A 27,313-nucleotide genomic window follows, 5' to 3' on the forward strand; every position below is an offset into this window, starting at 1 on the left:
GCACATCCTATTGGCCTGGGGCAATCAGCTTGCCCTCATTGCGCGTCCCCGGGGCCCAGCCTCCTGCAAAAGGCTGCTTGCCATTCTCCTGTTCGTACTGCTTGATGCGAGCCTCGAGCTCCGGGCGGAAGTGTCGGATCAAACCCTGGATGGGCCATGCAAAAGCCTCTCCAAGGGCGCAAATGGTGTGGCCTTCGACTTGCTTGGTCAATTCTTGGAGCATATCAATCTCACGCTCGCGAGCTTGACCCTTCTCCATACGAGACATGATCTGCTGCGTCCACTTGCTGCCTTCACGGCAAGGCGTGCACTGACCGCAACTCTCGTGGCGGTAGAAGTGCGACAAACGAGAGATGGCGCGGACAACATCGGTAGACTTGTCCATGACGATGACGGCTGCAGTTCCAAGACCACTCTGGGAGTCCTTGAGAGCATCAAAGTCCATCAATTGGTCATCGCACACAGCCTTGGGCAGAATGGGAGTGGAAGAACCACCGGGGATGACGGCCAACAGGTTATCCCAGCCGCCACGGACACCACCGCAGTGGCGGTCGATCAGTTCGCGCAGAGGAATGGACATTTCTTCTTCGACAGTGCAAGGGTTGTTGACATGACCGGAGATACAGAAGAGCTTGGTTCCCTGGTTACGTTCCCGACCGAATCCAGCAAACCAGCTAGGACCACGTCGAACAATGGTAGGCACGACAGCGACGGTTTCAACGTTGGTGACAGTACTAGGGCAGCCAAACAGACCGACAGCAGCAGGGAAAGGAGGCTTGAGACGAGGCTTTCCGGCCTTGCCTTCGAGAGATTCAATCAGCGATGTTTCCTCTCCGCAAACGTAGGCACCGGCACCACGGTGAAGGTAGACATCAAAGTCATAGCCAGTTCCACAAGCGTTCTTGCCGATCAAACCAGCCTGGTAGGCCTCTTGGATACCGCGCTGGAGAATAGTGGCTTCATGGTAAAATTCACCACGGATGTAGATGTAAGCGGCAGTAGCATTCATGGCACGTCCGACAACCAGACAACCCTCGATGAGCTTCTGGGGATCCTTGCGCATGATTTCTCGGTCTTTGCACGTTCCAGGTTCGCCTTCATCAGCGTTGACGACCAAGTAGCGGGGTCGGTTATCCTTGTCCCAGTCCTTAAAGTTCATGAACGACTGTGTAGAGATAATGGTCAGCTTCGGTGGGCACCCAATTGCGAAGGGTGGTTAATAAGCACTCACGTATTTCAATCCAGATGGGAAACCAGCACCACCACGACCACGGAGACCAGAGGCCTTGATTTCGGAAATAAGCTGCGACCATATTAGTTTGTTGGTTCATCACGCCAGCAGGCATTGGCTGCTACCCACCCAGTCATGGCCCTTGAGAACAATGTCCTTCGTCCTGTGCCAGTCACCGTACTTCATTGCCGACTTCAAGTCAGCGCCATGGTGGCTGTAGAGGTTGGTGAAGATACGGTCCTGGTCTGCAAGGCCACCATGTTGCTTTTTTGGGGTAGAGCCGTCCTGGACAGTAGCAAAGGATCGGGTCGTCTGTGCCGGGGTCGACAGGCGAACGGCGGCGGAAGTCGAAGGAAGCGCCCGCGACGAGATTTGGGCGAGGGAGGAGGCCGAAGGGACCGCCGCTCGAGACAACATCTTGAACTGGACGCCCAATGGAGCGAGGGGACGGGGTGGTGAGAAGATATCGCCGGGCGGAGGGAGTTGCAGTTCCAGCGATTGCTGCCGGGATCCTCGCGTCGGCTTACTTATTTCACCCCACCCGTGATTGGTCGGCGACAGTCACGTGATGTTGTTTTCTGTTTCGGGAATGGATCGTCGGTATCTCTACTGAACATCACAACATGGAAATATAAAAATTCTAACAACTAAATATCTTCATTCGTTCGGTGGCGGAACAGTACTAATCAAGATCTATAATTGAGCTACCCCCGGAATATACAACAAATTGATCGTCTTCATCCCCTTCTCTGCTCCATATATGATGTACTCCAAAGGCTCATCCACCACATTCCTGACCATCTCCTGCTCCAGCACAAGCCACGCCCAGCGTATCCAATTCGGGGAGAGCCACCAATCGTTGACTGCTCGCTCACCGGTAGCTGGCGTCGCGCCTACAATGGATGCCACGGGAGTAAAGTTTTCAGCCGGAGTATGATCATCGATCAGTGAATCAAACGCAGAAAGAATGGCCTCGTCGTCTTCATCGGGGAGCGTCCAGGATACATCATTGGGCGGAGCAGTGTATCTCGTAAGTAAGAACTCGCACCACGAACGCAGACGAGGAGAGATTCGGGATGGGTTTTGTCGGTAGGCTGCAACAAGGAAGCATATGAATAGCGAGTAGTCAAAGAGACCGTGTGGACCGCTATTTCCTCCGTCTTTTTGCCCCCCTCCCATATCATCGCTAATCACAACGACGCGTCTAGCCTGGGTGGAAATTTGCCCCAGACATTCTCGACAGAGATCACTCATATCAGTAGGTAAGAGGTGAAAGAGCTCCTGAAACAGGAAAAGCTCGCCGCGTCTATTTCCCTCTGGAAGAAGCGATGTCTGCGCAAGGATCTTTGTCTTGATTTTCTCTGCCGTGTTCGTGTCAAACACATTGCTCGGAACACGTGCGAGAAGCTTCTCACAGCCCTCTGCATCGCTCTCGCTACTAGCATCACTACTCCGCGAGCGTGAGATGACCCAATTCGCGATAAACGCAGCAGCTTGCGAGAGCCGAATCTGGCTCTCCCTGTATTGCTTTGCATAGGCTTGATGTAAATTCCTCGGCTCTCCAAGCTGAGTCACCGATGCCTGTAGTCTTTGAACATACGACAACAGCTCAATCACAATCTGGTTTAGCGCGGCAACAAAATTCCTGGAGTTTCCGTATTTCTCCACGGGGATTCGAAACCCGTTTTCGTCCATTTCGATGGCCTCTAATTCTCGGTCATTGGCGGTTATAATGGACAGTGTATTGAGTAGATCGGGAGAAAAGACGGAGTACTCCAATGGTTGCTGAGAGGCGGCATTGTTGGTGTGGTGATAGTTGATGGAAAAGACGTAGTACTTGTCTTCCGAGTCTGTGTTGCTTGAAGCTTTCGAGAAATGCTGCTCATATTGAGCTTTTACCTGGGCAAGGGGACTGCCTGGAGGAGCACGGAGGTTGATTGTGCGGTATTCAAAGGGGTTATTAGGGATGCAAAAGCCATAATTCATCATCACTAGCGCAGTCAGAAAAGAATGAAAAGATTTCAAAAAGAAAATATACTCACATTGCTCATTATTCCGAGGCCCGTAATTGTTTCCTATCTCACTTCCAGGCGTGACGTCTTCCATCACCGCGAGCCCGATGCTATCGGTGCCAGCCTGCCACTCGACTTTGGCCAGGGGCCGGTGGTTGGTTGCGTCAACCATGGGGAGAAGAACGGATATTTTGTCTTCGGCGAGCTGGTCCATTGGAATGACACCTGCTAGCACTTTGGCAGTAAACGCGCGCGAGGAGATGATGGTGGATGCCCACAGATACAACTCCCTTGATGAAAATTAGTTTTTTTTTTTTTTTCAACAGACCGAGAGAGGGAGATGACAAGAAAAGGAAAAAGGCTATATACCAAGAATAAGCATCTACACCTTCAAACTGAAACTCTCTCAAACAGGCAACGCCCTTTTCGTAATTGGTCCTCCATATCTGCAGCCTCTGCTCTCGCGCCGCAGCAAGACTGGTCATGTTCAACCACGCCAGGTCGTCATCCGAATAGAACAACGGGGTCGTCAACTCATCCGGACGCGGCAGAGAGCGTATATACGGATACCAAAAGCCATTTTCAGCTTTGAGATACTGGCCCATCAGGAAAAACGCCGTCGTCTCTTCAGACCCGATACTCGTCATAAACGGCTTCGGAAAGACAACGCCATGACTTGAAAACGACGCCTCATCATTACCAGGTAGACGATAGTCAATAGCGTCAAAATAAGACATGGTCAGCGCCAGCGGCAGTTTGATGACACATGTTTTGCGAGGCAGGTTGGCAGACTGGTCTGGCTTGACCTGGATGTGTACCCCGCGCTGATCATCGCGAGCAAATTGTGTGCGTTCATCGAGACGGCCGCCATGTTGAAGAACCCATTCGTGAAGCAGAGAATGAGCTCGGAGGACTGCGTCGGCTTTGTTTCTGCTGGAAATCGTGTTGGTCTGTTAGCTTCTCTTGTAGGCGAGAAGGGTTGATACGTACCTCTGGTCCATTTTGATGATGCGGATTTTAAAATAGAATGCTTCGGCCGGAACCTTTATGAAAAAAAAAAGCCTTGGTAGCACTGTAGAGATTGGCTTATGACAACATTTCAGATATTCAATGTTGAAGCTAGAATCATAAAATATAGTTGGGCGTGGTAGTAATAAGCATAAATCAGAGTATGCAATTACTCCACATGAATTTTACACTTCCGTTCCACTTTTTTCTTGTACATGACGTGGTTCTGTTTACTAAACGTAGCGATATTTGAATTTTACATGTAATGTCAATATATTTGCGACCAATTTCACGCATGAAAAAACAGACTTCCTTGCAAACAAACTAATGTACAGTGGTATATGAACGTTATATCGCACACACAATCGATCCTCCTCCATCCTTGCAACCTTCTGCATTAAACACAACCAACACGACTCGCCCATGCCTCATGAAAAAACATAAAATCAAATGCCGTACGAATATGATGTACACCATGGCCGTTGAAAAAAAAAAAGAAAAGACAAAAACAAAAGGACATGCATGACACGCAGTGTTAATTCGACGAGGTCGATTTTCGGCCAGGTACTAAGATTTCAACCAGCCCGTCTTCTCCATCACTGCTGTCGTTGCCCTCGTCATCGTCAAATCCATCTCTTCCATAAGGCCGGTTGTATCCGCCGTACCGACTAGGCCCAAAGAAACTTGAATAGCCGAGTGATTCGTTGATAATGGCTTCCTCTTCCTCGTCCGAGTCTCTTATATCGCCAGATCGGAACTCGCCGTACTCGTCATCATCGTCATCGACCTCGAGAGGAACTCGGACCTTGCGCCGCACAGTCTCGTTCACCTCCTCGGCTGCTTCGTCGGAAGAATTGGTGGAGGGCGACTTGGGGGGCGTGAACCCGGTGTGAAATGTCGGTGAAGGTGGGCTTTCATTACTCTCGACCGCTGTGAATTCGGTCGCGGCGGGTCCCGCAGAGGCAGTGTTGTCGTCTTCCAAGCCGGCAATGACAAACGGATTCGATTGCCACTGCTCGTCATTTTCATGCACATCGTTTGCTCTTGACGAGCCCTCAGAATTCTGCGCGGCCTCGGCTTGCTGTTTATGCAGGGCCAACCGTGCAGCTAATTGACGTCGTGCCCGTGATGGTACAATATTCAGAGGGGCAGGAGGGGGAGCAAGTATTGGAATAGGCTGGCTCGACGAGCTTGACACCTGCAACATACCAGAGACACGTTAGCATGCTGCAAGATATAAAGATCGAACACCTAGAGGATATTGTTGAGAAAAAGAAAGACAGAAAAAGCGGCCAATAACAAATCAAATAACCGTCTAACTATGCAAGTGCTTGTGATGCTCCAACTTGTCACTTTGATTCAGCAAGGGAGGAAGAGATGCGACTAGAGGCAAGTGGACTGGGCAGACCCTTGCGGAGACAAAAAGCCCCGAGAGGTGTCGGCCTATCTACTTAGTGCAAACAGAGATGTGACACATTCTCAAGGAGCGGCACAAGAGAGCCCAAGTTGCTTTCAATATAAAAAGCACCGGAGTTAATAGACAATATTCCCTCAAGTGCCCCCCCCCCGAGAAACACATCCCAAGCAATACCTCGCGATCTTCTTCCTCTCTTTTCATCGCCGTGTCCCCGGTGCAGTGAAAAACAGGGTTTCAAGAAAAAAGCAGCAAGCCCAAAACATAGCCCGACAGGATCATTGTCGTTATAGTCCATCCATTTCAATATCTGTAAGAAGAAAATCACCCACATTTTCGGATCCGCCGCCTGCGGTGCTGTCTGTCGTATCCCTGAGGTCCTCGTCATCTTGGTCCTCCATATCCTCGTCTTCGTCGTCACTGGAGCTTCCGAATCCGCTCAAAAGAGAACTGCTGCCTCCCAGACCGAAAGCTCCGCTAGAGGCACTTCCATGAGTCATTGAATCGAAATTCTCGAAGCTATACCCATTGCCTCCTCCACCCCCCCCATTCAATCCGGCGTTTGCGAGAGCATTGGACCCAGTCAGTCCTTGCGCCGTGCCAACGGCATTCATAACAGCTTGGCGATGGCCCATTATGTCGGGGCGCACGCCACCCAAAATAGCATTGTCACGTTCTCGTGTCTCAGATAAGGTACTCTCGACGTACTCAATCCAATCATTATGGAGCACTTTGTCCATGACCGTTTGGGAGAGGATCTCAGGCGGGTGTCGTTCAGTAAATTTGACGACTTCCTCGGCTATCAAAGTTAGATGGCCCATATATCCTAGTCTCATATTTCTCGTAGATTGAGATTCATCACTGCGTTTTTGGCCTTCCACAATCCTTTCTGTAATGCTTCCGGTATGAAACAGATCTATAGCTAGTGATCGATTGAAACCGCGATCCATCGGCCCATTGAAGACTTGTTGAACAACGTCGTAGACCACATTATGTAGGAAGTTATTCCAAGGAAACCGGAAGAAAAATCCCTGGTAAAAAGTCAGATTGATTGCCTGGAATTTAAAAGACAGAAAAAAAAAAGACTTACCAGAATAGTAGGAACAACCTTGTGCTCCACAAACTGAATTTTCAAAAAGTCACCCACTACAGGCTGTCCAGGAGCATCGTATTGAATCTGAGGGGTGTACTCGTCTTCGATGGGATTACTGTCAACATTGCCGGGAGTCTCAGTTCCCACAGGCGTTTCAGTCGATGTATTATCCGGAACAGCTTGCACGTCTTGCTCTTCTTGGTTTGGAGGAGCAAACAATGGCGCAGGCGTGTCCTCGGCGTGGGGAGACAACACTGGCGATTGCTGGCTTGTTGCCCCGGCCGGTATATTCACAGCCGAGCTTTGATTTTCTAAAGCGATTTCGCCCACTTTTTCAGTGACGCCGGCCTCGGTAGGTGACAAGGGGCCGACGGAGGGCTCAATGGGAGTCGAAGACTCGATCTTGGAGCTACCAGACAGATCATTCAAGGTTTCTTCAACAATACTGTCTTCAATGTGCAGCCCAGGTGGTTGGGTGTGCCCTTCAGTTTGCTTGGCTGCTGTATTCGTGTTCCTTGCAGCCGCATCTGCGCCCTCAACCAAAACTCCGGAAGAAGAGACATCTTCAAAACCGTCATCATCGCTAGGATTCGCCGCACCGGGGGCTCTAGACTGGGACTCGGCAGTAGAATCTTGTCCGAAATCACCCTCATTCTCATTATATTCAGCGCTAGAATCGTGATCCCTGTTAATATCAAAAGCGCCTTGTCTCACAAGCATTTCCCGTTCAAGATCGCGCTGTCGAATATATTCCTCACTACCGACCTCGTTCAGCAACCCCATGTTACTGCAATGAAGGAGCTCTGCCATCAGCTCGCACGTCTTGAAGCGATCGAAGCCCAGAGGCTCAATTTTGTTGCCCCAAGAAGCCTTGAGCTGTCCACGATCTACCATTGTAGCCTTGCCATCCACGATTACCGAGTGCTTAGGACTGACAATCAAATCCATGAAGTCTGGGATATGAGTCGAAAACTGGCGGAGTAGGATTCCCAGGTAGATAGGGTCGTATAGACTTGGCGAGGAATCGGGACCACCGGCAGTATCGGGGTCATAGTCCGAGTTATTCTTGCGGATTACTTCAATGACAATACCGACACCAACAGTAAGCGAGTTTCCTCCCAGCAGCATAAGCCGAATGAGCTGTTCCACGCGTTCAGCCGATACCAACTGTCGGGTGAGGCTGTTGGGGCCGATGCAGGACTGTTCACTTTGCGTGGCGTTGGCAGAAATAGTGATGATCGCCTTGAGGAAGTCACCAGCGGAGGTCTGTACCGAAGTTGGATAGTCGGAAGATATATACGAGAGGAGCGTGGGAATTAAATCCTTATTCTTGAGCCACTGCAGAGTTATTAGCATATGTCTTCAAAAAAAAAAAAAAAAGAAAAGACTTACATCTACGATTCCTTGGCCGCCTTCCACTTTCTCCAGACTGATAATCTTCAAGAGCAAATCCATGACCATAGGATTATCAATGTGCTGGAGAATGGAAGGAATAATGTCGGGTAAGGACTTGAAAAAATCCAACATTTCCTCAGTCTTCTTGTCGAAGAGGACTTCGTTGACCTTAGTGAAGTAGCCCGCTTGGAGCGAGTCCAACGGTGCCGGCCGCTTCACAAAGGCCCAAAAGTCTCGAAGGTAAGCCTCATTGAGCATAATGGATTCCAAAATCGACCATGTCTCGGACGAGAGAATCTCGCAGGCAATGTAGGCAAACTTTGAGCGTTGCTTTTCGGCTCTATCGAGGTCTTCCGGGTCCAGTAGATCATGCTTCTCCTTCTCTTCGCTTGGTTCGTCATCGCCTTGTCGAGCAGCTGAATCAGGCTCATCGGCGGCGTCGTCGTCATCTTCTTCGTTGATCAGTGGCGGGGCAACGACATATTCCATCAATCGTTTCAAGATGTGGTCTTCGCGTAAATACTCAATGAGCTTCGTGTTGTGTTGTTTGAGCTCGGAGATAAGCTCCGCCTCATCCAATAGCTCCTCGAGGCTGACATCGGGCTTGTCCAGTAGGGTATCGACCGTGGAAATGGTTGCGTACCCCCCGAATCGCCAAAACATTGTGAATTATCTAGCAAATGATAATGGGGAAATAAAATCATGGACGTAAGGGCGGAGGGTATCTTGCGCGTGCGAGAGAGACAGATACAGAGGGAGAGAGAGAAAGAGGGTCGTTATTGTGTTGTCGTTGCTGTTGCTATTTCCCTGTCGTGTAACCGGACCGTGATGATGATGCTGTTGTCTATGCGCGCTGTCGGATGCAGTCAATCGATGGATATATGGATCTAGCGGAAGCTCTCTAGGGATGATAGTGGTACAAGCCGGGTAATGCTGGCGGGGAAAAGTATTATGTCGTCGTATGCTCTTCGTTATTCGTGGCCGGACAGAAAGAGAAGGATTAATAACAGGAAAAGGACAGAATCCGAGCGACCGCGCGCTGCCGAGGTGGGAGAGTCAGCACAGCTAGTTACTACTTTCACACGACAATGTTTCTTGCCTGGCGCGGCAATACAGCAGCCTGAGGGGGGCCGGAGCGGAGGTTCGTACCGTCAGATGTCAAGGGAGCGACAATGAAGAGAACTGGCGGAAAGATCGACCAGGGATGCCGTGGAGAGAAGAGAGGAGAGGAGAGGAGAGGGTATCGGGAGGTCGACGAGAGTCGTTAGCGTGGCATTTATCGGTGCTGTTTTGACGGCAACCAGGGCAATCTGGACGATGCAACCAGGGCCAGTCAGTACAGTGAGCGATATGTGACACCCCGAGCCGGGTACAGTTATGACAGACTGGTCGCTCGACGAGTGGTGAGCTTTCTGGGGAGGAGAGACCGATGAAGCTGGCGTTGGGGCGGGGGAGCGTGGTGGTACGTACTGAGCCAAGTGGTGGTCTCGGATCACGCAAGCGAACAGAGGCAAAACCGGACAGAGGTCGACGGTCGACAGAAAACAAGTCGGATATAGGAAAGGGGGGGCGTAACCGGCCGCTGCTGGCTGGGAGGTATTATTGATTAACAACAAGATGGCAGGAATGAATATTCAGCAAGAAGAATCTAAGAAGGTAGTGAGTGGTAGTGTGGTTCTGGAAGGGGCTTTCGGGAGCCGAGAGCGTCTTCAGGCCTGCACGAGACCGGCTCGCGCCGCCCGGGGCCACGCAGCCTCGCATTGCGCATAGGGCGGATACTGTTTATTATTAGTTACTATTATTGTTTAAACAGTGAAGTGTTACATTATTTTCTTTTTTCTTTCTTTTTTGGCTCCTGGTCATGGAGGGGCTGCGTTGTAGTACTAATAAACACTAGGATGGAGTATGTACCAAAACAGACAACAGCCAACAAACTACATAGTTAACTAGAAACTTGTACTAGTGACTTTACAATGACACGGCCAGCGCTATAGTTTGAATACTATTATTAGTTGTTATTATTGTTATCATGATCTATATGATACATCCATGTCGCTCTTGTTGCCTTGAGGCCGCGGCCAATCACGTGCGCCTGTCGACCGAAAGCGGAGCCTGACGTCGCCATCTTTGGCTCTCGAGCATCTTCTGCTCAGAACCAGACGCTCCTCTTTGAAGGATTCGTTGCTTGATATTGCTTTCTATATGCACAGAAACGCTACAGCATCTACTTGACTGGACTGCCAGCAAGAAACACATCGCCTCGCCGCAGCGATCCACTACCAAACACAAACACCACCGCACAGCTAGCTGAGAGGTCGTCCCTGGAGGGGAGAGCGCGTTCCCAGGCGACAGGCAGATATCGCGAAAATGAATCGCCTCTTCGGCTCCAAGAACACGGCGCCCAAGCCAACTCTTGATTCAGCCATTTCAAATGTACGAAGCCTCGGCTGATGGCAGCTTGTTCCGTCCCTCCCTCCCCCCGCCACAGGCATAAACCCCGCGTTCACAAGCTTTTCTTTTCTAACGGACAGAACAGGTCGATAACCGGGCATCCAGCATCGACGTCAAGCTCGCCGCGCTCAATTCCGAGCTATCCACATACCAATCCCGCCTCGCGAAAATGCGCGATGGGCCGGGCAAAAACGCCCTGCGGCAAAAGGCACTCAAAGTGCTGCAGCGGCGGAAGCAGTACGAGGCGCAGCGCGACCAGCTGTCACAACAATCATGGAATATGGAGCAGGCAAACATGATGCAGGACAACCTCAAGAACGTCATGACTACGGTCGACGCGATGAAGACGACAACCAAGACGCTGAAGAAGCAGTATGGGAAGATCGACATTGACAAGATCGAGCGTATGCAGGACGAAATGGCGGATTTGATGGAGGTTGGGAATGAGATTAACGAGAGCATCTCGCGCGCCTACGATATCCCCGAGGACGTAGACGAGGCCGACCTGGACGCCGAGCTGGAGGCCCTAGGCGAAGAAACCATGTTTGAGAGCCAGCTGGGTGAGGAAGCCATGCCGAGCTTTATGCAGGACGAGGTTGCGCCGCCAACCTTTATCGACGAGCCTCCTGAACAAGGCAAGGTCAAAGAGGCCGCTGGTGGAGTTGGCTAACCAAGGTTAATGGTTATTAATTACGATATCGCAATGATTTTGTCCCTTTTTTTTGAGCCTCAGCATGATATTCAACGTCGTCAGTTTAATTATTTCCAAGTTGTATTCGCAATCAATAGCGTTTAGTCATATATACATCAGTCATCAAAAAGTCATGAAGTTTTTTTTTTTTTCCAGATTCCTTTTTTAAAAAAAGGACACGTTTTCCTATGCCAGTCCAAGTCCAACCAACACCAGCAAGGCAACGTTCATAATGGTAATGGCTAGCCATATGGCGATGGCCAGCGCAGAGACAGGCCAGCTATTTCGCATTTTGACCTCCTCCGGCTGCACTTCATTATGCCCCGAGTCAACTGACGTATCTCTTGACGCCCCGACAGTCATGAATTTATTGCGACAAGTAAAGTACACCAGCGGCGCCGTCACGAACGGGAGGATCACGCTCAGAACGGCCTGGGATGCCGTCAAAGCCGTGTTCAGTCCGTCTCTCCCAATGGCAGCGGCGATAATGACTGCGGGGACAATGCTGATAGCGCGAGTGAGCAGTCGGCGAATCCAGGGTCGGCATGTCCATTGGATCATGCCCTCGCTGATCATTTGCCCTGCGATAGTGCAGACAATGCCCGCAGACAAGCCAGAAAGCAGCAGAGCCAGTCCAAAGATGGTGCCTGCTGCCGGGGCGATGGACTGCGATAGAAGCCGGTGTATGCCAAACAGGTCCGCGTTTCCAGCGCCCGGGGTTCCGTAGAGAGCAGCCCCGGCAACAATCAAGATGGCGCTGTTGACGAAGAGTGCAAATGTGAATAGTGATAGCGCAAGTTCCACAATGGAATAATTCATACAACTGCGTATCGCTTGGAGGGAGGGACGCCAGTCTACATCATCTTCCTCACCGTTGTCTGCTTCAATATAGCCTTTTCCCCTGTCATATTCTCTCAGACGCGGCTGGACAGCACCGCTGCCCAGGAACAAGGAGTGTGGCATGACCGTAGCTCCGAGGATACCGCAACTCTGATAGATACTAGTATATATAAAATTAGTCTCAAGCTTCATGTAACATATCCAAAGTTGTGGTTGAACTCACCCTGAGCCTCGCACGACGGCTGCTGAAGGAATATAGCCTCGGAGAACCGTGCCCACGGACTGCTCTTTGATCAGAGAGAGCTGGATACAGAAGCAGATCACCACGGAAACAACGAGGAGGATGACGAAGAATTCGAAAGCACGAAGGCCCCACATTGACCCATTCGGTTGGTAAAAAATCAAAAGAAAGAGCACATCGACCAAGGAGATGACGCATCCCGCTACTAAAGGAATCTTCAACAACAAGTTCAGCGCAATGGCGGAGCCAATCACCTATGAAATAGTTAGTATTATTTCAGAACGTATTAACAAGGATGAATTCGCACCTCGGCAATATCTGTGGCGACAATAGCAGACTCTGCCAATATGTAGAGCGCCATGTTCATCCATTTTGGCAGGTGTACTCTACAATTTTCGGCCAGGCTGAGGCCGGTGACGCTGCCCAGCTTGATACACAACGTCTGCAGAAAGACGGCAAAGAGGTTCGACATTAGGACGACAAAGAGAAGAGCATATCTGCTCTCTGCCCCGGCCGCAACATCGGTGGCATAGTTTCCGGGGTCGATATAGGCGACGGCCACCAGGAAGCCAGGCCCAACGAACGAAGCAAACTTGACGAAAGGGCGGAGAAAGCGACGAATCGAGAGCTTGAGCGTCGCAGCCCTGGCCCGTTTCTGCGGCTGGTTGTCGGCATTCGCAGCGTCTTCGTTCTTGCTCGGAGGAGTCGTTTCTGCATTTTCATCCTGGGGCTGAACGACGTCTATCTGGGTCGGCGTTTCTCGGGCGTCTGTATTCTGTAGGGTGTGGTCTCTTTGCTCTCGTAGATTGACGATGCCGTTAAGGTCCTGCCTCGTGGTCTCTTCTGCACTGAGCAGCGGCGGATTCTGGTTCCATCCGGGGTGGTCGACCACATCGTCAGTTCGCGATGTTTGATTCATGATGCATGGCTGGTAGGAGTAGAAAAATGGGTCGAGACAGGCAGCGTCGAGGGTTCTATTAATCGGGCTGCCTGCGTAGTGAGATATGTCCTGGAGTTGCAGTAAAAGTGGTTGGTTGTGGATTGCAGGTGGTTCAAGTATCACGTATCACGAGAACAAGATGAAGTCAGTCTCCAAGGTTTACTGCCGAGCCCGAATCGGCCCGTGTGGCTCTTTGCCGATCGCCGGTTTCCACCGCGCATCGACATGGCACGAAAATCGAAAAGTGAAAGTAATATTATTTCATAGTCGCACTGCATTTGTGTCGTAAGACTGGGCTGGTGCTTGGTTCTATTGCGAACGCCGACGCCTCCCGCAGCCGACTGCGTGCATACTTGTATGTCCTTGCTGTGTGGCTTCCGAGCCCAACTTCATCCGATATCTTGCCTGCACGATATCTGCATTGAATGATCAATTGATGGCTGTCCGACTCCAGGTGTCCAAGAGATTGGCTGCAATGAATTTCTACTTGGTGAACAACGAATTGAGAACAGGTCAGAATACGGGGTAGAGTTAACCCCAGGCTCGATGTTGCTGCGAGATGACATGTCGTTGGGCACCCAAGCATTGCGTCAGCTGGACCTTGCAATAATATGCAAGTAGTATGATCGATGTCATGTTTTTTATTTTTTTATTTTTTTTTATCAGACTACACTATTATGATGCTATTAGTTAACTAGGGGTAGGAATGGTATTAAAAGGATCGTAGGAAGCAATAATATGTGGTAATAAATTGGTCGATATATCGGTTGACTGAATCCGGCTCATCTCACTGCCGACAGAAAAGATTGGAATAAAAGTTGAAACAACGACGGTTTACTGCAATATAAATATATTAATACTACAGCTTAATATGTAAAAACGTTGGTATCGATAGGCGTTGCCCCCGACAACGCAGCCCCACCACTGTTTACGCGCACGGGGCCGGAACTTTGAGCTTCTCCTAGCTCCGCAGCTCTAATCAATCTTGTTATGATTGCGGTGGCCGTGCATATCTCAGTCATCTGACTGCTGCGTCGGGTTAATTGTTTCCTCGTCCTCGTCCTCCTCTCGTCTTTCTCGTCTTTCTCGTCGCCAGCGATGGTCTTTTCTCTTCCTCGCGTTTTCCCTTCTTGACCATCTGCTTTCTTCACTTCTCTTCTCTCCTCTTATATTCTCGTCTCTTTTATTTGCTGCAAGTCGGTTTGGTGTGTTGGTAGTGAGTGATTGAGTGCAGTTCAACACAGCTCGAGTTGGATTGCTGTGAAACGTTATTGAGACAGTATGTACTCAATCGTCGACTATCTATCCATGTATGTCCGCTGACCCCAACCAGTCTGTCATAGCACGCGTCATGGCTTCGTACGCCCAACCCCCGGCCATCTTCGACGAGACCAGCAAGCCATCCGGGCTGCGGTCCTTCTTGTCGTCGAGAGCACACAAGAGGTCTCCCTCTGCTGGAGACGCTCTGCTGGCACGTTCCAATGCACCAGGGAACGACTCTTTGGGTGCTGCCGGCTTTCTCCCGGCAGATCACCCTCATGCTCTACCACTGGGGGAGAGGGCACACAATCGAGATGCCGGAGGTAGCTCTCGCCCCAGCCGCAAAGGGGACAAGCTACACCACAAAACCAAAAGCTCTGTTTCTCTAAAGGCTTTGATCGGTGAGCGTGAGAAGAAGGACACCCGGTCCCCGGATTCGCCGGAAGAGGGATCCTTGGAACGGACGATGAAGAAGGTCAAGTCCTCAACCAGCTTGTCCGCCATTTTGAAACGGTCTTACCGAGGACGAAAGGGTGAGCCGCCAAACGAGACCAAAGAAAGGGAAAACCAGCGTCCAAAGTCGGACTTTTCTCCTCCAATCTGGGCTCAATTCGCAACACAGCCGCTGGAAGATGCATCTGGCAGCGTAAGTGTGCCGGACCATGGTCGGTCACTGGAAGAGGAGGTCTCGTTATACACACCGAAGAATTATGACCCTTCCAAACAGCGGAACTTTTACGACTACCACCAGCCTACTCTCGTCACAAAACCTCGCCCAAAGTCCGATTATATCTCGTCCGGAACAACCAAGATGCGAGAGATGCTGGGTCACATACAGCGGATACCCTCTGACAAACAACGTAATGTCGAGAAGCAAGTCCAGAATCAGGGATTTGGAGATGTTCGCTCCAGCCAAGACTCGAAGAGAAGCTCCAATCCGGGGAGCAACCGCGTCATGGCTGCCGTTTCAGCTTTCAATGCAAAGGAAGCTGGAACCAGAAGATCGGTTGACTCCAAACAGATTGAGAGCGAATTCGAAAAGCTCTTGGTAAGCACTACTGGTTCTATCCTAAGTAATAGAAAACTAACTGTGTATAGGATGCACGCAACATCCCCCAGAACATGCGAGACAAAATGCGTTCGTTGGATACAAACATCAAAGCCGACTTCATCCAAAAGAACCGCACCGACGGCTCTTGCCCCAATTCGGCCACGTCAAGCACATTTGACAGTGCCGGTCGCCGTGGGAGAAAAGACACTCGCCCTAATTCGATTCACAGTCCGGACAAGAGCGCGCGCTCTCGGTCTAGGGCTCGGTCGCCCTTCAGTGTATCCAAAGGCGATTCATCCCCCAAGAAACATCAAAAGTCAGACAGTGCTAGCTCTATCAAACGCCCAAAGTCGAGCGATCTCGGGCGTCCCTATTCTTCCATGCTGCCGGGTGCATCTACCTCGGCCACATCTCTGCAGACTACAGCCCACACCGACACAGCAGCCGATCCAGCTGACTTCATTCACTATATGCGAGAAGTTCAGAAGCCGGAATTGGTTGAGGTCGGAAAGCTTCACAAACTGCGACTACTTCTCAGAAATGAGACTGTGGCTTGGGTTGACTCATTTATTGCTGATGGCGGCATGGACGAAGTCATCCAGCTTCTGTATCGTATTATGAAAGTCGAGTGGAGGTATGTTAACTTTCTTTTCCTACGAATTTACAACGACAATTGCTTACTTCTTTTTCAGAGAGGAACACGAAGACAACTTGCTTCACGAAACTTTGCTTTGTCTCAAGGCTCTCTGCACGACATCGTTGGCTTTGCAGAGACTAGCCACCGTAGCCAAAGATCTCTTCCCAGCACTGCTAAGCATGTTGTTTGACGAGGAAAAGAAGGGACCAAGCGAGTTTACTACTAGAGGAATCATCTTGAGTCTTTTGTTTACCTATCTCTCGACCTCGTCTGTAGAGGCAATGCCTGCAAGGGCTTCTGAAATCCTCGGCTTCCTACGTGACCCTTGCCCTGAAAACCAGAAAGTTGCGTTCATCGCCAACATCTACCAACCTCGGCCGTATCGCGTGTGGAGCAAGGAAGTGACCAATGTCACCAAGGAAGTGTTTTGGATCTTCCTTCACCACCTGAACGTGATTCCCATGGCTCGCCAGGAAGATGATCAGGAACAGAGTTATCTCGCGAGACATTTCCCTGTGCCACGTCCTCCAGTGCCTGCTGCCCCATATGTTGGAGGTGTTGAATGGGACGCAACAAACTACCTTGCCTCTCATCTTGACCTGATGAACGGCTTGATTGCCTGTTTTCCCACGAGGGAGCAGCGAAACACACTCCGGGAAGAGCTGCATGCATCCGGCTTTGAGAAAGTCATGGGTGGCAGCATGCGAACCTGCAAGGAGAAGTTTTACGGAGCAGTGCATGACTGTTTGAGAACATGGGTTTCTGCTGCCCGTGAAGATGGATGGGACTACAGGTTTGTCCGCGAGGGCCCTGAACCTGGATCTCCCTCCAAGTCTCCCAAGAAGAGTTGCCAGAAAAAGCAGGCTGAAGAGCCACCAAAGCTGGCACTTGTCATGGACTTTGAAAACAAGGCACCTGCACGGGAATCTGATGTCGGTGGGTGGATCTAAAAGGATCTCACTAACGAATTTTGTTCTTTTTCTTTTTTTATATACATTTTGGTTCGTACGGTTGGCGTCGGGAATTGGCGTTCCAGGTTTGAAATTTCTATCCACATGCATACGCTGCTACACGCCGTGTCGACGGCAGTGATGGCGCTTACGATTGATTGACAAGGTTGTTTGCCTTGAGTTTACATGAATTTGCATCTCCGCAGGACTGAACAACAGCATGACCACATAATGGAGTACAATGATTTGAGGAATGAATTTATGATTTCACTTTTTTTATTATATATACTACTAGTACTATAAAAAGTGTGTAAGACGTTGAGTGGAAGTAGATATCAGTAACTGCCAGAAAGGGTTTAGCTTGATCGAAGCTAGCTCCTTGTCGCCGCAGAAGTTGGAACCTGCAACAACAATACTGAACGGATTCAACGCCACCAAGCTCCCTGGATACAGAGCACAGCACATCACACAATGGCAGCCCCTCGTCGACTGGTCTCGATAGCATCCTTGGCTGTCCGGTTGACCCCAAGTCGCCTTTCACACACCCGCTCAGCGGCGATTTGCGCCTGCCCGAATCTGCGAGTGCCAGCTCTTGTCAGTATTTTTTTTTGTTATGTGTTTGTTTGGTTGTCGCTATCAAAATTTTTAAATTTTTTTTCAATTTCTAATTGATTATTTTATGCAGAACCATACGACTGCTTTAACGCTGCTTTCCTCGCGGGCCTTTTCCACCACGCCCGCATCACACTCGGCGTCGCCCTTTCGGTTAAGCTCCAAAGACAAGAACGCGCCACGCGAAAACGATAGCCAAGAAATTCCAGAAGAAGGATATGGGGAGGAAGAGCATATATATTACAGTCCTCATCAACCCAAACGCGAATGGCCACCGGTCATGTCCAAGCTGTCTCCCAAACATCAACTTCGACTAGAGCGAAAATACAGACGAAGAGCCGCTCTCAAGTATGCGCGGCCGAGGTGGGTGAAGGCTACAAAGTTGGCTCAATGGGGTATTATTATATGTGAGTCCTTCTCTTCATCCTTCGAGGAATGGGTGTGTGATTAACACGGAAATTAGTTGTCATGGTATACTCGGCGCTCTTCATGGAATGGGGCAAAGAAGATGAAGAACAACCATTCAAAGATGTGAGTATTGAGATTGATGTTCTGGTTATATTCAAGAGCTAATCGATATCCAGTTCCGGAAACAATTCTTCGACACGTTCAACTCGATTGTTTCGACGCCGCAACCACCGGGCAGGAAAATCGATAGCAAGGAGGACAAATAGTGCAGCGGCCTGCTACCTGTGTAGTTCAGCTCCGTCGTTCAGGTCTTTGGTGAATGAATCACGGATATAGAACTATCCCATGCGTATTCTCCTCGGCACTCTGACTAACCCGTATATACTAGTGTACAACATCTAATGAATGACACATGAATTGTGACGATCCCGCCTCAGACGGTGCTGCACACCTAGACAATTAGTAAACTAGCAATTAAGAATTACTGATATCCTGACGTACAACCGGCCGAGCAAGTGTCACATGCATGTGAAAATTGTCAGCGCGGCCAGTCACGTGCCCCGCAGTCGGCGCGGATCAACGTTGATACGGGAGCCTCGGCTTTTTTTCAGCAGCTTCACGAGCGATGATATAATGCGCGTCCGGCTAAGGCCGTAGTTGCACCGAGAGCATACAAAAAGGATCTCCGGGCAACGTAACCTCTCTCTTTTTCCCTCACTCCCACTTTGTTCTTTTTTTTACTCTGTTGATTTGTCTATCTTGTAATATTCTGCATCACATTATTCACCATGTCTCAAGGTAAGCCTGGCATCTTTGCCAAGTGTATTGGCACCACTCACTGACATGTGAAAACCAGCTCAACAACGTCTGACCCAGGTGTCTTCGCACCTTTCTGGCTCGAAATCCAGCAGCATCCACGACAAGCACCCGGACGACATTGTCGTGACCGCCGCTCTTCGCACACCCATCACAAAGGGTGGCAAGGGTGGATTCAAAGACACCGCCGCGTCGGACCTGTTGGTGGGAGCTTTCAAGGGCCTCATCAGCCGCAGCGGAATCGACCCGGGCTTGGTTGAGGACATTGCTGTGGGCTCTGTGCTTCCTCCCGGTGGTGGTGCCACTGAGTTCCGTGCTGCTGCTCTCGTGGCCGGCTTCCCCGAGACTGCTGCCGTGCGCAGCTTGAACAGACAATGCTCCAGTGGCCTCCAGGCTGTTGTCGATATTGCCAATGCTATCAAGGCTGGCGTTATTGACGTCGGTGTTGGTGCTGGTGTTGAGAGCATGAGTCTTCAATACGGGTATGTATTTTTTTTTTTTTTTTATGGAGAGAGAGATACAAAGAAGCTAATGGTTGAACAGCCCCGGCGCCGTGACCGAATTCTCTGACCTCCTCGAAAACCACATTGAGTCTGCCAACTGCAAGGTTCCCATGGGTGTCCTCTCCGAGAAAATGGCCAAGGACCGCGGCGTCACCCGCGCCGAGCAGGATGCCTTTGCCGCCTCGTCATACCAAAAGGCCCTCAAGGCACAAAAGGCCGGCCTCTTCAACGAAGAAATCCACCCCCTCGAAGTCAAGTGGACCGACCCCAAGTCCGGCGAGGAAAAGACCATTACCGTCAAGACCGATGACGGTGTCCGTGAGGGTATCACCGCCGAGTCGCTCGGCAAGATCAAGCCCGCGTTCGCCAAGGATGGCAGCATCCACGCTGGCAATGCCTCGCAGGTATCCGACGGTGCCGCCGCCGTGCTGCTGATGAAGCGCTCTACTGCCGAGAAGCTCGGCCAGAAGATCATTGGCAAATACGTGACGTCCAGCGTCGTTGGCGTCAAGCCCTTGCTCATGGGCATCGGCCCCTGGAAGGCCATCCCTGTCGCCCTCGAAAAGGCGGGTGTGGCCAAGGAGGACGTCGACATTTACGAGATCAACGAAGCCTTTGCCTCCCAGGCCGTCTGGTGTGTCAAGGAACTCGGCCTTCCCATTGAGAAGATCAACCCCAAGGGCGGCGCCATCGCCTTTGGCCACCCTCTCGGCTGCACCGGTGCCCGCCAGGTCAGCACCCTCTTCTCTGAGCTCAAGCGCACAAATAAGAAGATTGGTGTCACGAGTATGTGTATCGGAACTGGAATGGGTATGGCTGCCGTTTGGGTTGCCGAGTAAACCTCTTCTTTCTTTTCTCTTTGGGTTTCTTTCCATGCACAAAATTATATAGCTCCTCCTTTTTTTATACCAATGATTATGACCTGAGATGCTTGATCTCTTATCTGCGCTGCGAGTCATGTGTATAGTATTTTTTTTTATATATCATCATACTATGAGTTTAGGATCTATATCAACATTTTGAATACTAGACATGATAAAAAAACGAAACTAGTTATAATAATAATTAAAACTAATCACCCCGATTAATAATAGATATGTATCGTCCAACTCACTCGCTCGCTATATCACACACCATCGGCTCTTTTAAACAAGGAATATTAATCAACTCTGCAAAATCTTTTTATTACACCGCCAGTCCAAAAACTGTGTTGGGGGAGTCAATAATTAAGCAAAATAGCTCTTCCATAGCACTCCTGCCAAGTCTTCGAGTTGGTCTGGTGTGAATGCCTGTGGAGAATCAGTTAGCTTATCTTTTCTACAACAAAAGAATAGAGAGTATATATACCTTTTGATCAATGTGCCATGTATCCTGTCTCGTCTTTTTGAATTCACTAATGATGCTCTTGACACTCTGGCCAACAACACCAGGATCACTGGCCGCCTTGGTGCTCAGCGTCGTCAGCGCGTCGGGCATCCATATCGGTGGCGGACTGGCATAGGGGAATGCTTGAATCAAAGCACCGAGTCCCAAGACGGCCGCATGCCGAACGATGATGAGCTTCGTGTGTTCTGGCGTAGGCGTTGCCGTGCGGCTGGATACTGCCGATGACCTGCCAACGTGGTTCTTGGGTTTCTTTGGAAGCGGGTTCTTAGCCAGGGTCTCGGTAAAGCGTTTCTGGAATTTCTTGACATATTCATCACGCAATGCAATGGGGGAGCATCGGATCATGCCCGAAAGTGTGGCTGATGCGCCAACCCGCACCTCGTGCTGGCTGTCCTGGAGCATAGTCGCAATACATTCAAATAGTTTGTTGCGGTCGCTGGCTGAAAGCAAAAACAAGCGGCGGAAATATATAATTTGCATGTTGATCATCACGCGAAGGCGCTGGTGCCATGATGTTGATTGTTGCCCAATGTGAATGAGATTATCAACAAACGGCGAGTTTGACTCTGCTGGGTGAGGAATGTTCGGCAAGTGTCTGAAAACATGGTATGCTAAAGATTGAAGCTCTGGGTCTTCCTTGATATCCATCATGTGAAGCAACTCCTCCGTGAAGATGTCGGCAAAGAAGGGCACTAATTGCGTACATTCATGAGAAGAGAGCGTCGAGTCGAGCCAAAGTAGAACAGTTTTGCTTCCGGAAGTGTAAGATGACGGCGTCTGTTGGCCGGGCTGACGCTCATGCCGCCACGCTCGCAGCCTCTCAAAGACGCTTCGGATCATTGCTGAAAACTCGGGAGATGGTTCGTACGGGTAGGAACCAATGGAAGATGACGAGCTCTGTTTCTTTACAAGACTATCCACGTCGGGATGGGATTCATGGTACCTGGTCCGGTATATAGATCCCAATGTATGGCCCATGGCTTCACGAACACCCTTGTATGGGTGGTCAAGGTGTGCTATGAAGTCCGCGACAATCGGCTTTTCCAGCTGGAAATGCCACCCGGCATCAATAATGCACTGATGCAGAAGGCTAATCCGCGAACTCTCTTTGAACGCCGCGTTGGAAGACATATCCAATCGGAAGTCTGCTAGCCAGTCCACCAAGGGCCAAGCACGGCGAGGATCACGGCACTGAAGAACCATGTGAAGGAACGTCGTCCAGTAGCCAGAATTTTCAGGTGTCAGGCCATCTGTGAAGATCTTACGAACCATCGGGAAGGCATACTCCCACACAATTCGTCTCTTTTCCACATCGGTGTCCGTCACAGAGCTGATCAACGCGCCTAGGATTTCCGCGGTGGCGCGGTGCTGGTGCTTATCGCTTCCATCTTCGAAGACTATTTCAATCTCCTCTTTGATCTCATCAAAGGTGGCCGCGGTAAGACCGTCTCGGAACATGAGTTCAAAGACATATAGCAGCATCATGGCACACGCCATACGGAACTTATCGGCAGACGCGTCCCGGGGTTCTTGCTTTAGATACATGAAGAATTTGGAAAACCACTGCCGGTCAAAGAGCTTGCCCATGTGACTGCGGACTTTCCATTCTGTTTCATCATACTCGATGTCCTTTGTGATATTGGACTTGTAAGCTGGCATCTTCTCTGACCAAACGAGCCAGCCTGGGAAGTCGTGATCAACATAGTATTCAGCTTCGGACTTGGCAAAGCTAGAAAGATACTCTTCCGTCCACCCCTGTTCATATCGCTTGGTAGCAACATTTATCCTGGCGGGGAAGTGCTGGTTACCAAGGATGTAATTTTCGTAACTATGGCTGCATATAGCGCGCACATCAATCATCGTGAACAACGCAATCATGGCCTGTGAGTACATTCCGCGAAGACCTGGGTGTGTATCAATCGAACCCGTTGTGACTAGATCGATAAGGTTATCGCTTGCGATGTAATCAAATCGCAGCCCCATGCTGACGACAATGCTTGCAGCACGACTGGCAATCTTCCAGTGAGAGGTTCGAGCTAGCCCCACCAACTCTTCTGCAAGGTCTGCTTTTTTCTTCTCAATCGCAACACGCCTCTGGCTAATGGAAGAGCGTTTCTGCTCTATCTTGCTATCAACAGTTTCTTGTGGAGCGATTGAATTCACAATTTCTTCATTCAGCACAGCCATCCTCTCCATTGGGCGACCGTAGTCCATGATTTGATACACGGCTCCCGAGCAAAGCTTCTGCACAGAAGGCTTATCGACACTACTAGCATCAATGAAGGCTCTTACAATGACTGGAGTATACTTCCAATGACGTCCTGCAGTCTTGGCAAGGCTACCATATAGCAAAGAATATAATGCTCCTTTGATACGTGCATGATCGTTCTCTTTTAGGGCTTTTTGTAGTGCTTCAAGCAAACGTGGGATTACAAGTAGACGAGAACCCCAGACAGCCTTCAGAGCGGACTCGCCGGCGTTCTGAGCATTCCGGCGGATGTCAGTGTACAGCGAGACGCTTGATTCTGCCAGATCAAGGAATAACATTTCGTCAACCTTTGACCTCGGGCGAGGAGCTGCATTGTGCCGTAAACGTTGGATATGATAGACGTTTGCTCGCCGAATGAGGAGTGGTCTTGGGTAATCTTTGCGGATACCACTGACTTTGTAGGGGTGTATGTCGGCAGCAAGTAGACGAGTGACTCTGTCTAGAACATGGGCGGATCGTTCAATACCAACGTCGATGAACCAGGATCTATACGCGGTGTACAAGGCTCCAAAGCATGGAACATCGTCTTCCTGCTTCTCCGTGAGAAAACGATGTACATTGTGGAGTACGTGACCAGCCCGCCTCCTGATGCTATGTATCTTCTTGTACAAAGGTTCGCCCTCTGATAGTGAATATCCGGTAGGGTAGTTAAATGTCTCCTTAACGGTCGCTTCGTCGGTGTTGTCGAGAGCATCGCCATTTTCATCTTCTGGTTCATCACCATTGGCTTCGATCATTTCGACATCGCTTGACTCAGACGAATCATCCGACTTGGCCGCCTCCTTGGGATCAAAAAGAACCGATATACCGGAAGTGATCAGTCTTAACAAAACCAACTTCCTCGTCACTTCGTCCGACCATTCTTTCCCACTTCCGTCTCGGGCGACATTGGACGTTTCGTCTGTCAGAGCAGTCAACTGATTCAAGGCAGTTTCTGCTTGGTTTTCGAACAGAGTGACCGCAAACTCGATTTCCTCTTGTTTCGGTACATGCCAGTTGATGTTCAGGTTTTGAGGGTCTGGTCGGTAGCCCCAATGCTCAATTTTGATACCATCCTTGATGTCTTCGGCTTCAAAAAGACGATAGTCTAAAGTGTACGTGACAGTAAGGTTGAGGAGCAGATGATGGATGAAATTTGACACGTGAATGGTCGGAATGCCTTTGCATTTTTCCTGCATGTAGATGGCAATGTCTAGAAGGTCTTGCTTATGGTTGAGAACAGCACTTCCAACGTGCACGACACACATGCTCAGCATGCTCACGTTCCAGACCAAGGCACGATCTCTAGGGAGAACCTCAGAGCCAGTCGTTCTCGTTGAAGCCGCACCATTTTCATCAATTTCGGACCGAATGCCTTGCACCAAGAGAGGCACAAAACGCTTCAAGGCCTTTTCCGGATTCACTTTGCAGACTGCGTTACAGATGAAGGCCATTGCGTCTCTCGCCTGGTGGATGACGTGGTTTGCAACAAAGTCCACAACCTTCTGCAAAGCCATATCGTAGAGCTCCGGAGAGAGCGCAGATAACAAAGGCATGAGAGTTGCAGGGAGGGTGTTGACGACGTTCTCTTCAGGCGAGCCACTCCGCACCCGCGAGGCATCAGGCAGATTCTCCAGAAGGGTAAAGACTCGGCCAAGGAATGAAATCAGGAACTCGCCGAAGCCGGCAGTTGACGAGCGAAGAATCATTTCCTCAGTCTCATCGCTTAGGTCGGTGTCGTAGTTGATTTCAACATTAGCTCCTTCGGTTTCCATTCTTTCCACCTCACCGGTAATCCATTGCATTGCCAGCATACTGCAGTTAACATCATCGCGTCCTTTTGTCAAATCCTCGAATGGGATGTTGTAGCAGACGGCCTGGATGAAAGACAGAGTATGCATTGACTTCTCTAGATCATTCGCATCGATACCAGGCAAAGCCAGTCCGAGCAGGGTCGTCATGTGGCAACGAAACCCTCTAGTCCGAACAATGATTCTGGACAGGACTTGGAGGGACCTCAACGATGATGTGGTTCGATGAACCTCAACCAAGCCCTGCATCGAAGGATATATTCTCTGTAGCGCGCCAGGCAAGATAAGATGAGGTTCCAAATAAGCCAAGCTTTGCAGAGTCGAAAGCGAGAAGTTCATGGCCGTTCCGCTTTTTGCATAAATACCCATGAATATCACATCGCGCAAGCACAGTACAAAGCGTTTCTTTAAAGGCTCGTTCAATCTCCTGTCAGCAGGAATGTCCATCTCACCGCTACGCTCGCGGTTCCAACGCATCACGAAGAAGTCGGCTAGATAGTAGACCAGCTGTGCGAGTGTCTTGGTCCAATTGCCCGAGTTCGATGGGTGGAAGAATGTCTCGACTGCTTGAATTAGCCCTTCGAGCTGAGCAAGGATGGAATCTTGTGACTCCAAGCAGGCGGGAGACAATGACATGACAATCCATCGAGCGATATGATGGGCAACGGGATGCTTGCGCGAATCTCGGTCCAGCATGATGCCTAAGCCGGATGTGATGTCGACCAGAGCACTGTATGGCGAAGTAGCCTGACCAACTGGGATTTCCAAAAGTCTGAGAACAGCCGTGAAGATGAGCGAAGATTGCTCTTTGGTATAGATGCCGTATTCCGAAAATGGAATATGGGAGGCAGACAACGAGTCTCGCGCCAATCGCGACAAAAGATCCAAAAAGTTCATGTCAAAGGTCTTAGATCTGTTGACAAGAGACCATAGATGGAAGTATGTGGGAAGATATGTTTGCGGGCGCAGATCCTCTCTAGATTCTGGGCCTGGAGATGTGGGCAAGAGCAGGTTCATTAGCCCGACGACAACGAACGCGCCTTCGGCAAAAGAAGTGGTGTAGTGTGGGAGGAACTCTTCCAGCATGGCTGGCACTTCGCAAGGGTCGAAGTAGAGCTGAGAAAAGGCGCATAGCTTGGTTAGGGTCTTGATGTTGCGCTTCAGGTTTGTTGAATGCACCAGTCCGGACTCGGTGGGAAGAACAAAGGTCTTTATTTCTTTGAACAGAGGTCTCCAGTCCAGGGTCAGATCTTTTGCGGGGCGTAGATAATGTTTTCGCCTAGAAACCATCCAAAATCAGTATATAAATTCGCGTAATAGGATATTCGATTGGAAAAAAAAAAAAAAAAAAAAAAAAACACTGCCTACTTTGTGAGAAGCATAAACATGCTCGCAAATCTCTCGGCAACATTGGGATCTATTCCAGGAGCAAGCGACAATTCGTAATACAATCTCACCAGCTTCACTCGTTCTTCCCGTGTGGGATCGAATTTGAGCGAAAGCCATCCTCTGAGCTCGCGGGTCCAATGAACAGCACCAGGGCTGAAATCGCCGGCCTTGACGGCGACATAGAGACATTTGAGAATCTCATGGAGGTTGTCTTCTCGCTGCTTATCGTCCTCGGTCGCATACGGCAGATACTGGAAGTATGGATAGGTCCGGGGTCGGACTCTGGCCTTTTTGGCCCCGTTTGTTTCGGGGGGTTGGCCGCCGGGTGATGTGGCTCGCGATATCTCAGCGCCATTATGAAAATTGTCCGACGTCAGGATAGACACTCGGGGAGTTGTTTGGCCATCCATGGTTGCGGCCAAAAAGGGAACTTCAGGTCTAACTCAGGTAGGGGTTTCGGGTAGGGAAATAATAATTGCTAATGAATTCAAAGCTATCACTGTCGTCAGTAAAAAAAAAAAAGAGCGTCAACAGGCGCAGGCAGCACGGACGGACATTTGTATTTCATCAAGAATCTCGGCAAAGCCTGTTTTCTTACACAGGCTCGATGTTGTTGGTCCAAGGGGGCCTCGTCACGATTCGCATTGGAGGTGGTCGTGTGTTCAGCTCGAAATAGGCGTACAAGGCAGTCAAGAAGCGAGGAATTCGGCACGGTAAGGATACACGGGCATCTCACAGCGCCAGCTGTCTGCGAGTGCTGAGGTAGATCAAGCAAGACAGGAAGAATAGCAAGTAGAATAGCACATTGATGGAATGGATGAGGTCGACGTGGTGATGTGAGGCTGCAACTAATAAGGCAGGAGGAGTAGTGGGTGGGAGCTCCGCACTAGTTTCCCTCTTAGCCCGCGCCCGGATGACATAATGCT

At 50.1% G+C, this 27,313-nt stretch overlaps 8 protein-coding genes across 8 annotated transcripts; 4 read left to right on the top strand and 4 right to left on the bottom strand.

Annotated features, from left to right (window-relative positions):
* Positions 1-7: 7 nt before the first annotated feature.
* Positions 8-4,244, bottom strand: TRUGW13939_02801 (uncharacterized protein; the record flags this gene model as incomplete). The annotated part of the gene is made up of 7 exons (XM_035485989.1): positions 8-1,165; positions 1,232-1,303; positions 1,361-1,757; positions 1,953-3,222; positions 3,274-3,533; positions 3,613-4,176; positions 4,234-4,244. 7 exons carry the CDS (start codon positions 4,242-4,244, stop codon positions 8-10), a joined length of 3,732 nt encoding a protein of 1,243 aa, XP_035341882.1.
* Positions 4,245-4,786: 542 nt separating this feature from the next.
* Positions 4,787-8,816, bottom strand: TRUGW13939_02802 (uncharacterized protein; the record flags this gene model as incomplete). The annotated part of the gene is made up of 4 exons (XM_035485990.1): positions 4,787-5,449; positions 5,998-6,696; positions 6,756-8,096; positions 8,151-8,816. The coding sequence occupies 4 exons, from the start codon at positions 8,814-8,816 to the stop codon at positions 4,787-4,789; spliced, it is 3,369 nt and encodes a 1,122-aa protein (XP_035341883.1).
* A 1,704-nt stretch (positions 8,817-10,520) lies between these two features.
* On the top strand, positions 10,521-11,274 carry TRUGW13939_02803 (uncharacterized protein; the record flags this gene model as incomplete). The annotated part of the gene is made up of 2 exons (XM_035485991.1): positions 10,521-10,586; positions 10,690-11,274. 2 exons carry the CDS (start codon positions 10,521-10,523, stop codon positions 11,272-11,274), a joined length of 651 nt encoding a protein of 216 aa, XP_035341884.1.
* A 207-nt stretch (positions 11,275-11,481) lies between these two features.
* On the bottom strand, positions 11,482-13,295 carry TRUGW13939_02804 (uncharacterized protein; the record flags this gene model as incomplete). The annotated part of the gene is made up of 3 exons (XM_035485992.1): positions 11,482-12,295; positions 12,359-12,630; positions 12,684-13,295. The coding sequence occupies 3 exons, from the start codon at positions 13,293-13,295 to the stop codon at positions 11,482-11,484; spliced, it is 1,698 nt and encodes a 565-aa protein (XP_035341885.1).
* Positions 13,296-14,667: 1,372 nt separating this feature from the next.
* TRUGW13939_02805 (uncharacterized protein) lies at positions 14,668-17,214 on the top strand (the record flags this gene model as incomplete). Its single annotated transcript, XM_035485993.1, has 3 exons — positions 14,668-15,624; positions 15,675-16,261; positions 16,320-17,214. 3 exons carry the CDS (start codon positions 14,668-14,670, stop codon positions 17,212-17,214), a joined length of 2,439 nt encoding a protein of 812 aa, XP_035341886.1.
* A 471-nt stretch (positions 17,215-17,685) lies between these two features.
* On the top strand, positions 17,686-18,500 carry TRUGW13939_02806 (uncharacterized protein; the record flags this gene model as incomplete). Its single annotated transcript, XM_035485994.1, has 4 exons — positions 17,686-17,808; positions 17,900-18,233; positions 18,290-18,357; positions 18,411-18,500. 4 exons carry the CDS (start codon positions 17,686-17,688, stop codon positions 18,498-18,500), a joined length of 615 nt encoding a protein of 204 aa, XP_035341887.1.
* Positions 18,501-19,022: 522 nt separating this feature from the next.
* TRUGW13939_02807 (uncharacterized protein) lies at positions 19,023-20,392 on the top strand (the record flags this gene model as incomplete). Its single annotated transcript, XM_035485995.1, has 3 exons — positions 19,023-19,032; positions 19,091-19,532; positions 19,594-20,392. The coding sequence occupies 3 exons, from the start codon at positions 19,023-19,025 to the stop codon at positions 20,390-20,392; spliced, it is 1,251 nt and encodes a 416-aa protein (XP_035341888.1).
* A 387-nt stretch (positions 20,393-20,779) lies between these two features.
* On the bottom strand, positions 20,780-26,797 carry TRUGW13939_02808 (uncharacterized protein; the record flags this gene model as incomplete). The annotated part of the gene is made up of 3 exons (XM_035485996.1): positions 20,780-20,842; positions 20,901-26,277; positions 26,367-26,797. The coding sequence occupies 3 exons, from the start codon at positions 26,795-26,797 to the stop codon at positions 20,780-20,782; spliced, it is 5,871 nt and encodes a 1,956-aa protein (XP_035341889.1).
* Between the last annotated feature and the right edge of the window lie 516 nt (positions 26,798-27,313).

This window comes from Talaromyces rugulosus, chromosome II (genome assembly GCF_013368755.1).
Source record: "Talaromyces rugulosus chromosome II, complete sequence".
Taxonomy (NCBI): Eukaryota; Fungi; Ascomycota; class Eurotiomycetes; order Eurotiales; family Trichocomaceae; genus Talaromyces; species Talaromyces rugulosus.